Below are 10,739 nucleotides of genomic sequence, written 5' to 3'. Positions count from 1 at the left end.
GCCCAGCCTTATTTCAGTTAGCATGACTCACTGTCAAATGATTTGGTTCCATAAAACAAATTTAACAAAGATCAAACTCAGTCACTGTGGCAACTTATGCTGGAAATAGATAGCATTAGAACTTTACAATCTAACATTGCTCTTTAAAGCTTTAAAATCACTAAACTAAAAGTTAAAATCACTAAATTAAAACTACATTTTAACTGCTGTAAGAAACACACATTAAGTAGTAAGCTTAGTAATTAGGACTGTATTAGCTTACATTTTATTTACCCATTACAATAGTCCCTTTACAGTTACTGCTATCATAAGAATACACCTATATGTAGGTTTAAAATTCTACAAAAGGCACATTTAATGTCCAACAACGAATATTTTAGCAAAATGCATATTTGACTCAGAATGATTGCGCTCTGTCTGTTTAACGTGCATGTGCGCAGCAGCGCTCGTTCACTCGCGTATGCCTCGCCCACTCCAGACAGCAAGCAAAATGGATATATTTGCATGGAGAAACAGTTTCGAGAGGAGAAATCAATCTACATATAAAATATTGGTCACTTTCTAAACAATAAAAGTGTAGCTATCCACTAGTAATTATATATAAATAAATCGGTTTTTACCGATGCAGATATGTTAGAAACGATGCATCGCGATACAACTTGTATCCGATGCACACTTTTTAAACCGATGCATCGCATCGTTAACTTTTTTTGCCGATGCACCGAGCGAATCGGTGAATCTTCCCATCCCCACTATATGCTAGTTTTTGCTGTGGTATCAAAGAAGTATTCTGTTATTCAAATGATAAAGAACCATATTTTATAAAGAACCATATCTGCAAAATGATCCGATCTGTTACTCAAAATCTGATATGATAATGCTATATGATCCGAGCCGTGGGTTTTGTGATCTGTTGCACCCCTTCTCTCTTGACTTGTTATTTGAAGAAAAAAAGCAATCACTGAAGTTTTTAATCATGCTGATTTGTCTGCAGTGAAGTTCAGCTGATGTCTTTTTTTTTTATTCGGGCTACTTAAATTCATTTTGGGCTAGCAAAATCTGAAGATTGTCTGGCCAGCGATTTTGAAATTTTGCGAGCCCTGTACACTATGGGCATGGTCCGGGTCACTAGTTAAAATTGCTTATTTCTCTGGATTTAAACATTCTTAGAAACATTTGGGATAATGTAAGTACACAAGTCAGCAAAATATATAACACTGTTTTAGTGTTTTTTGGATATTTTAATAAAAAAATCTTACATATTGTGCCTTTAAGTCTTGTTTCTTTCAATTGAGATTACTAGCTAAGGTAAAACCATTTCTGTCACCTAGCAATTTTGAAAAGCTTATTCAAGCCTTTATTTCTGTAAGACTGGACTACTGTAATTCTTTGTATGCGGGTGTGAGCCAATCGCTGTTAACTCGCTTACAATTAGTGCAGAATGCTGCTGCTAGATTACTGATGAGTGTTCGTAAGCACCAGCACATAGCACCCATCTTATCTACTTTACATTGGCTTCCAATTCAATGCAGGATCGATTTTAAATTACTTATCTTAGTATATAAAGTCTTATACAATCTGGCTCCCTCTTATTTAATTGATCTTTTACATTTACACAAACCTCAAAGGAATCTAAGGTCATCAAACCAGATGATTCTAGACGTCCCTAGGACAAGATTAAAACTGAGTGGTGACCGGGCATTTTCAGTGGTGGCCCCAAAGTATTGGAATAGCTTGCCTTTATATCTTAGAATTTTACCTACATTGGGTTCTTTTAAAAGAAATTTGAAATTGTATTTATTAGAGTTAGCCTTTGGCTCAACACACTGAGTAAACAAAGTGGGTCTTGTTCTTTGCTATGATGTTTGTTTTACTTGTTTATTTATTTATTACTCTTTTTCCTTCTGTGTTGTTGGTGTCCTTTTTATTAGTTGCTATTGTACAGCACATTGGTCAACCTTGCATTGTTTTAATTGTGCTCTACAAATAAATAAAACAAACAAACAAACAAACAGATTTGCTTTATTCAACATCAAGAAGATCAGGCCCTTTCTTTCGGAACATGCTTCACAACTCCTTGTTCAAGCTCTTGTTCTGTCCAGGCTGGACTATTGCAATGCTCTCTTGGCAGGTCTTCCAGCCAGTTCTATCAAACCTCTACAATTAATCCAGAACGCGGCAGCAAGATTAATTTTTAATGAGCTGAAAAGAATGCACGTCACACCTATGTTTATCAGTTTGCACTGGCTACCAATAGCTGCTCGCATAAAATTCAAGGCATTAATGTTTACCTACAGTACAAAACCACCACTGGCTCTGCAACCCTTTACCTAAATTCCTTACTTCAGACTTATGTGCCCTCTAGAAACTTGCATTCTGCAAGTGAACGTCGCTTTATTGTGCCATCCCAAAGAGGCACAAAATCACTTTCACGGACTTTTAAATTAAATGTTCCCTCCTGGTGGAATGACCTGCCCAACTCAATCTGAGTCCTTAGCCATCTTCAAGAATCGGCTAAAAGCACATCTCTTCCATCTTTTTTTGACCCTCTAACTCTTATCACTCTCTATTCTAATTCTATTCTTTAAAAAAAAACTTGCCCCTTTTAGACTTGAACTCTATTCATTTACTAACTGCTTGTTTTAAAAAAAAAAAAAAAACACTAGCTTCTCTGATCTTTTTTGTATTTTATCTGTTTGTTTTCTTTTTATTTATTATACAATTAACAAAAGCAAAAAAGGCCTCTAACACTAGCTTGCTCTATTCTTTTTCTATTCTATGTTTTCTTTTTATTTATTATATAATAAAAAAACACAAAAAAACTTGCTACGTGTACTGCGTTAAGCTAACTGAGACTTGTTATAGCACTTGCAAATCACTGCTCTATTGTTGATTTTGATTGCTTTGTCCTCATTTGTAAGTCGCTTTGGATAAAAGCGTCTGCTAAAATTATTTATAATTAAGTCCACAATGATCAATGGAACCATGATAAATAAATCTGATAGAGATGTTGTATGTTTGAGACCCAGACACTTGAACTCTTTGTGATGTTTCACAACTAAAGTTTAACAAGACTGAAGATAAAACAAAAAAATGTAAAAATCAAAAGACCTAAACTTCATTTGCTATATTCCATAGCGGAGACGACTTATAATTCAACAGAGATGAGCCCTCTCTGTTGAGCCAGTCAAAACAGAGGCGTAACTATCAGCTGATTCCCAGGTTTCTCCGAGTCTCATGTTCACTTTTCTCCCTCTGAAATGAGATCTGTGGTAAGGCAGCCCTTAAACAGAGTGCTGTATTGATGTCTGATTAACAGATCTCAGCAGCCACAGGATAGAATTTCCTCAGTTCACAGAGCATGCCGGGTCTCTTTAACTCTGACACGTCTTCATTATCTGATGGCTCATTTAGAGACTTTGGAATGCTAATGCTTTCTGTAGATAATTAAAAAAATGATTACAATGATCGACTTCGGAAATTACAATCATTTGCAGGACCACAATCAGCCACATGAGGAAATCATTTAAAAATATAATATTGCTCAGTTGATATTATTTTATACTTTTATTTTTATTTTTTAGCTGGCTTGATGCTCGCCAAAGTGATTACAATGTGCTTTAAGAGATGCTTCCTATCTACTTGAGGAAGTGATTTTAATCCATTACATACTCCGTTTCAGACAGGACCTCTGAATAAAGATTAGGAAAAGATATCGGCCTGCCTTTGTGATATCAAATTCACCATTCCAGCTCTTTATGAAGCACTAAGAGCTTTTTAAAAAAGGTTCTTCTGTGTGTGAATAAAACCTGGCCATTATCTACTTTAGATAATGTCATTTAATCATACCCCTACTTTGAGTCTCATTTTCAAAACAATTAACTAGGATCTTGTGACCCACATTTTGCATGCAGGAGGAGACCTGCCCTGCTCTGGTTAACTCTTCTTCTCTGGTGTCCAGGGAGGGATCTTAAGGCTCTAATCATTGAGATACATGCACTGAGTCTGCAGTAGGGCTGCACGATTAATCGAATCGTGGTTCACTGACAAGTTACGCAAAAAAATAAATAAATAAATAAATAAATAAAATTTAAAAAAATAAAAAAAATAAAAAAAAAAAAAAAATCGCAGAAATTTTTATTTGTGCGATTAACATATTTTTACTCCAAACTCACTTCATAATGTCAGTCGAGTGTTTGAAATAAATCCTTCTGTGAGATGATGTGGCTTCTTACACAGAATAAGGCACGCAACATATTTCATAGTATTTAAGCAGTGATAAAGGCATTGCATTATAAATATACTTTATTTTAATGAAAATTATAATAATAAGAACTCAGATAAACCGTATATCGCCGTAGTCGTGTGTTTATTAGTAACGTTGAATCAATGAAAGCAGTTGAATCTTCTGTTTATTCAGCTGCAGCATTAGGCATTTTCTGGGTTTCTTCTGCGAGGCGTATTTGGAGTTTCAGCGCGAGAGCGCCCTCTAGCCTTTGGATGGAGATTTACTGCTGATCACAGAACCGTGCTTCACTGAAAGATACGCATGACAATCGCAGCTTTGGTCGAATCGCGATCTCGAGTCCATTTCGATTTATCGTGCAGCCCTAGTCTGCAGTGATGCTCTCTCAGAGAAACCATCGTAAATCATCAGGCTACGGATTAGGACTAGGGTAATCATGTCAACAGACAGATTACATTTTGTTTGTCCTTTAGAATACATATCTGAAGAAAAGTCAAATTGGAAACCCTCACTCAAATACATTTTTCATTAGTGGCACTCTTAAGAACACGTGCATGCGGGACATATATGAGAAGAGGGATATCTGCATGCAATTGTGTAAACACGAATGACGCTATGCATGAAGGTGATTACACATGTATGGTGTATGAACTTAGCAATGCTGAGCACAAAGATTCATCATGGCAGCTTAGAGTAAGATGGTTTTCTGAGATACAGAACAGTGCTGACACACAAATAACATTACTGTGTAGCTCTTCGGTCTGGACAATGGAAGCAAATATTTACAGCTTGTGGTCTTGTGATATGCAATTAAAATGTCTGTTATGTTCCCCCATCTATTACTAAGTTTTTCTGCTTTTTACAAACCGAGTTGGCTTTTAAAACTGAAGCAAGACACATTAGAGAAATACATTCACAAAGAGGAAGCTTACCAGCCTTTGTCCTAAAACATGTGACCGTTTCAGTAGACAAATCTAAAACAAGTAACTAAGAACGCATTAACTAATACTCTTTACTTTCAGCCACTCAAGCAAAAACTTCCATGTTTTTTTTTTCTAAAGAATAGGAAGCAGCGGATGAAATTATTACAGGAAGCCTCCACACCTTGAGGGTCAAACACAGGGAGTCACTGGCACACGGCCAGTCAAACCCCTGAGAAACTCTAACAGGCTGTTTAGCATTCCTCGTGGTTGCCTTCCTTGCCTAGTTTGCAATGGCTGGCCTAAGACAACTAAGAAACACTGTACTGCGGCTCCTCAAACAAACTACAAGATAAAACAATGCAGATATCTTTATACAAGAACATTCGGAAATAATATTTTAGATAATAGTTTATAGTTAAAAAAAAATATGAACACTGCTTCAAAGTATTAAGTTCAAATTTACCATTCACAGCACAGTGCTATAGGTACTCTTTAGAGCAGGGGTGTCCAAACTCGGTCCTGGAGGGCCGGTGTCCTGCAGAGTTTAGCTCCAACTTGCCTCAACACACCTGCCAGGAAGTTTCTAGTATGCCTAGTAAGAGCTTGATTAGCTGGTTCAGGTGTGTTTAATTGGGGTTGGAGCTAAACTCTGTGGGACACCGGCCCTCCAGGACTGAGCTTGGGCACCCCTGCTTTAGACAATATATGAATAGACAGGAAAGCAGTTAAGGTCAAGAAACAAAGTTAAATGCTTTCGTATCATAGTCACCTACATGTCAGTAAGTTCTCACCCCTCTGAAAACGGAGGCAATGGTAATTAAAGGCCAGTATAGCTTGAGTAACACATACCCCTGATTGGCTTTTACTACTCAACACCTCCATGCAATGACAAGCACCCACCAAACTTTTGGAGGGAAAGTGTAACAACCTCCACAGGCTGAATATGAACACCCCATGAATGAAAAACAGATACTGATTATTTCCTACAGTGCTCACGACAAAGTTTAGTCACCTGTCTTGTGTCTCCTTATATGTAAAAAATATTTCATACAACCAATGGTGATAAATAGTAGCTCATACAGCATGACACAGTACTTTCAATAGATAGATTTATTTCATGCAACCCATGGTGATAAATAGGCTAGTAGCTCTCACAGCATGACACAGTACTTTCATTATTACTAGGGCAGTGCTGAATTAATGACACATTGTAGTACCTATAAGCGCCTGGAAGAGGTTACTCTGGAAGATGTCAATGACTCTCTGGATGGAGTTTCTCAGCTGTCTGTCTTCAGTGTTACTGAGTTTTGACCGGTATTCCTCCAGCAGTAACAGAGCCCTCTGTGCATCTATACAGGGCAGACAGAAAGTTTTCATGAATTACTTAATTACACGATACTACAGCACAGTAAAACGCGAAATAACTCAAACTCGTCTGTAAGTTTGCCGTCACGAGTGAATAAAGCCTAAGACACAACGTTAAATGACTTTACAGTACGTTTTAAAACCTATGTGGTGGTGACTGGGCAAAACAGATGACAGTCCTTATTTACAAACAATTGTAGAGTTTATATTCAGTTACCTTGGAGATAAAGCTCGACAATATCTTAATATTTTACAGTCTGGAATGTTAAGTTAAGCCGCAAAGCAGTGAGTTACCAACTACAATGTCAGACTGTGTAAAAGTATATCCGACTTAATAAGTATATCCGATTTTTAATGAGCGTTTTCTCATGTTTATCTCACCTTTTTTCCTTACTGGCATGTTTCGCTTGGGCTCTTGCGCGATAACAAATCCAGCAGAGCTCGCGATGGAATTTGACAATACACGCGATAATAAAACGCTCCTCTCCCAACACGAGTCCGTCCAGAGTGTCTTTAAGGAATGAGTCAGACGCAGCTGGCATGAAACTCAAATGTTTATCCGGTAAACATGGGGACGGTTCAGGCTGGTATGAAAATGAGCCGCTTGGATTTAGCGCAGAGCGAGAGCTGCACTTCTTCAACCTGACAGTCGCGCGACACCACAGAATTGAGCTTTACTCTACTGACAGCCATGCGCTTCCATTCAAAAGACACACAGACGCTACGACTCCACCGCCAATCTGCTCCGCGTCTGCAGGGGAAAAACTGAACATATGTCGCCGCCAGTTGCAGGGCTTCCAAAAACTCCCCAAATTGCAAATATACACCTCCCTGCCGTGCGCTTGCAAGGGCTCAGTGTGAACACAAGCTATTCAAATCCTCAAGTCTGCAATTTGCTACATTCTTGCTACATTCTTCTTCGCCTTCGATAGAATGAGGATTGTTTTCCTAAACGTCAAACTTCTTTCGTTATCTCCTCCTCTTTTTTTTCTTCCTATGTGTCAGAAATTCCAAACTTTCCTCCAAAATGGCGTCCCAGGGTTGGAAGAATATCACGTGATTATAGACCCTACCCTTGACCGCCCAATCATGGGACAGAGCTACCTTTCAGCTCAGGGTTGGGAAGGTGAGACTTGACACTATCTTAAAGGAGACTCACTGACTCAAGCAGGCAAGTGGTATAAACAAGGGTCCATATGAGGATATAGGCTCTTAAATTCATGCGGGACACATTATGATTGAACATTGCTATGCCTAGGCTGTGTTTTCAGTCCAAATGAAACATTCACGAGCAGTGTTGGGGAAAGTTACTTTTAAAAGTAATGCATTACAATATTGCGTTACTCCCTACAAAAGTAACTAATTACGGTACTTCGTTACTTTTCATGGAAAGTAATGCGGTATATTACTTTTGCGTTACTTTCGCGTTACTTTTTACATATAAGCAGGGCTTGATTGTTTTTAATATAAGAAGTTGTATTTATAGCAATTATAAAAGCCCTTTCACACCAAAAAGTGTAATGAATAAACCTCAGGCTGAAGCAAAAGTAAATTCACGTCTGTACAGTAGAACGCAGGAAAAGAAACACTCTTCAGCAATAAAAAAACAAAGCACAATTGTTAGTTTATCTAAAGTCATTTTTGCTTATTAGTATGGTTGAACTGGATCATCAAAGGTCAGCAGCAAAGACATTGGTTAATAAAATGGGATTAGATACATTTGTGTTATTTAATATATTTAATTATTGCAGGTTTGCGTCATATTCTGAGTTTGCATTTCACTGTTTTAATTCATTTTGATGAATACTAAATCTGTTTTTTGTGAGTGGGATGAATTAATGCACATTCACATTTAGTCTAGAACTACAGTAACATCATGTTCACACAGCGCACACAACGCCTCTGTACTCCTGATTTCTCCCAATATGGGGACAGGAGAGCTGTCAGTCAATAAATGGGAAAACAAAGTAAAATAACCTACCTAACCTATTTCAACCGTGAAATAACCTAAACCAGGTTAAAACAAAAACATCCCCTTGTACTCTTCATTTATTAATGTTTTTCAATCCCAGAACACACAATTAAGGTTGTCTGACACCACAAACACTCAATGAATCAGCGCTTGATGGTTCAAATTTATCAAATCTAACATATAACAACAAACAACCAAAGCAGTGGCCCAGAGGATCTTATTTTAAGATGGTTATGTTTTATGAATGATCCTCTCTGATCTTGAAGAGGTTACCACCTCCTTGCAGTCAGAGCAGTCAGGTTTGCATTGTATCTTATGAATTTAGGATTTGCTTTGAGTATTTATTTAGATTTTGCCTTTAGCAGCATATCAGTCTTGGTGACAGATGTGCATGCATTGTGTATGAGTTTTTGGGAGTCTGGCATTTTTGTGGAAGTTTTCATACTTTCATTTGTTTAAAATGTGTTGTTTTAGTTTAATATTAATGAACTGTGTCAATGTAATCAACATGTATTACCATTTGAGACTGGGCATATTCTCTGTGACAGAATGTGGATCTGTAAGCAATATGACATTGGCACTTCCCAGCACATGTCCATCCCGTCTGGCTCTCTCATACTGAACAGTGATTATAGCAGCTGTTTTTGCTGTCATCTCTGGACAAATTGCTCACAATTAATCTTGGCATAAATCAGGATTTTGGCAGCAGTGTTGGTGAGCGTAGTGACATGAAATTTTGTCAACAACAAGGGAAATAAAACTAAATTGGTGTAGATTTTCTCTGGGCAGTTAGTGCTGCATCTATGTAAACATTTGCTACTGTTTTGTTTAGTTGTTTTTGCTTTGTCCCCACTAATGATAATGTGATGCTGTTGTAGTTGCTGCATTGAAGTCATTATTACCAGTATTGCACATTTTGTTATAATCAATCTTTTTGGTATTATGATAATTGTACAGCAGCATGGCATGTAATTTGATTTTATTCTCTTGATGTGATGATGGCCTATTAAACAAATCCCAGCCTGTAAACAGATAATACTCTGGCATAATTTCAGTGGGCTGTCAGATGCCAGGACATGATCGATCCAGAGTAACAGCTTGTCTTTCATTTGTGCTGCATCTCAGTGCATCAAAGGTACTCTCCCTATGAGAAATGTCAGTCATAATGTCAACACTTGACGTTTCCAATGATGATTATGTCGTGATTCCCAGAGAAGTCAAATTTAGTGATTCTACATGCAGGATATGATTTAAATGTATTAATTTTGAAACATCATTATTTAAAGGGGACCTATTATGCAAAATTCACTTTTGCAAGGTGTTTGGACATAAATGTGTGTTGGCAGTGTGTGTACACAACCACCCTATAATGATAAAAATCCACCCACTCCTTTTTTTTTAATCCCCATAAATAATAAGCAGTGTCTCCCAATGGCCTATTTTTAGCATTGGTGCTAATGTGACGTCACATTAGCCACAGGCCCCGCCCACGAATGTTGACAGACACTGCCGTTTTAACGTAGAACCACCCTGAGCGAGTTCACAGCAAGTTGTACACAGTCCGCCATTGCTGCACTGACAAGAATGTCTCCCAAGCGTTTATATTAATCCACATAGCTCTCTCCATTTACCCCTGAAATCTGAGCCGCTGAAGACGAGGTGGATTAATTTTGTTTTCGAAGAAAATGCTCCCTCAACAGAAATTCGTTTATGTCTGCGCGAATCATTTTACACCAGACTGCTTTGTGAATGAGGGTCAGTATAAAGCAGGTTTTGCACAAAAGTTGCTCCTGAAGGATGGAGCAGTGCCAACTGTTCGTGATCCAGCTAACGTTACGCCATCTAGAATAAGTAAGTATCACGCGTTTGTTTTCCAAATTGCCTTTCTGAAATAGCTTCTTGGCACTCTGTAAGGCTAATGTTGCTAAAACTACCATTGTTTCTGTTTTCACTGATGCTGCCTTCACGTCTGGCAGGGTGCAGAATTCGGCATGACACCGGTTCGAACATATATGGCTGAACACTGCTACTAGCAGTTTCTGACATTTTCAGTGCGTGAGAGAGTGTTTTGTTATTGCTGGCATGATGCCGGTGTGCGAGCTCTAGAAACACCACCCTCTTCTGAAAGGGGAGGCGGGAGCACCAGCTCGTTTGCATTTAAAGTGACAAACACAAAAAACAGCGCGTTTTGGCTCATACCCTAAAAATGGCAATTTCAACAAGCTATAAAAAA

General features: G+C 38.0%; 1 protein-coding gene across 6 annotated transcripts in view; it reads right to left on the bottom strand.

Annotated features, from left to right (window-relative positions):
• The window catches only part of LOC107660320 (discs large homolog 1-like protein), a 124,314-nt gene extending 116,693 nt beyond the window's left edge, over positions 1-7,621 (bottom strand). For 4 of the 6 annotated variants that reach the window (XM_016449605.1, XM_016449606.1, XM_016449607.1 and 1 more), the window contains exons 1-2: positions 6,916-7,620; positions 6,387-6,518 (exon numbers count right to left, since the gene is read on the bottom strand). In XM_016449605.1, coding sequence (XP_016305091.1) covers positions 6,387-6,518; positions 6,916-6,934 — 151 coding nt within the window. In that variant the 5' untranslated portion in view covers positions 6,935-7,620. Of the gene's footprint in view, positions 1-6,386; positions 6,519-6,915 lie in introns of all 6 variants that reach the window. The other 2 variants (XM_016449603.1, XM_016449604.1) reach the window with 1 other exon arrangement.
• Between the last annotated feature and the right edge of the window lie 3,118 nt (positions 7,622-10,739).

The sequence above is a fragment of the Sinocyclocheilus anshuiensis genome, unplaced genomic scaffold (genome assembly GCF_001515605.1).
Source record: "Sinocyclocheilus anshuiensis isolate Anshui unplaced genomic scaffold, SAMN03320099.WGS_v1.1 scaffold1599, whole genome shotgun sequence".
Taxonomy (NCBI): Eukaryota; Metazoa; Chordata; class Actinopteri; order Cypriniformes; family Cyprinidae; genus Sinocyclocheilus; species Sinocyclocheilus anshuiensis.
This window is presented reverse-complemented; position numbering and strand designations above follow the sequence as displayed.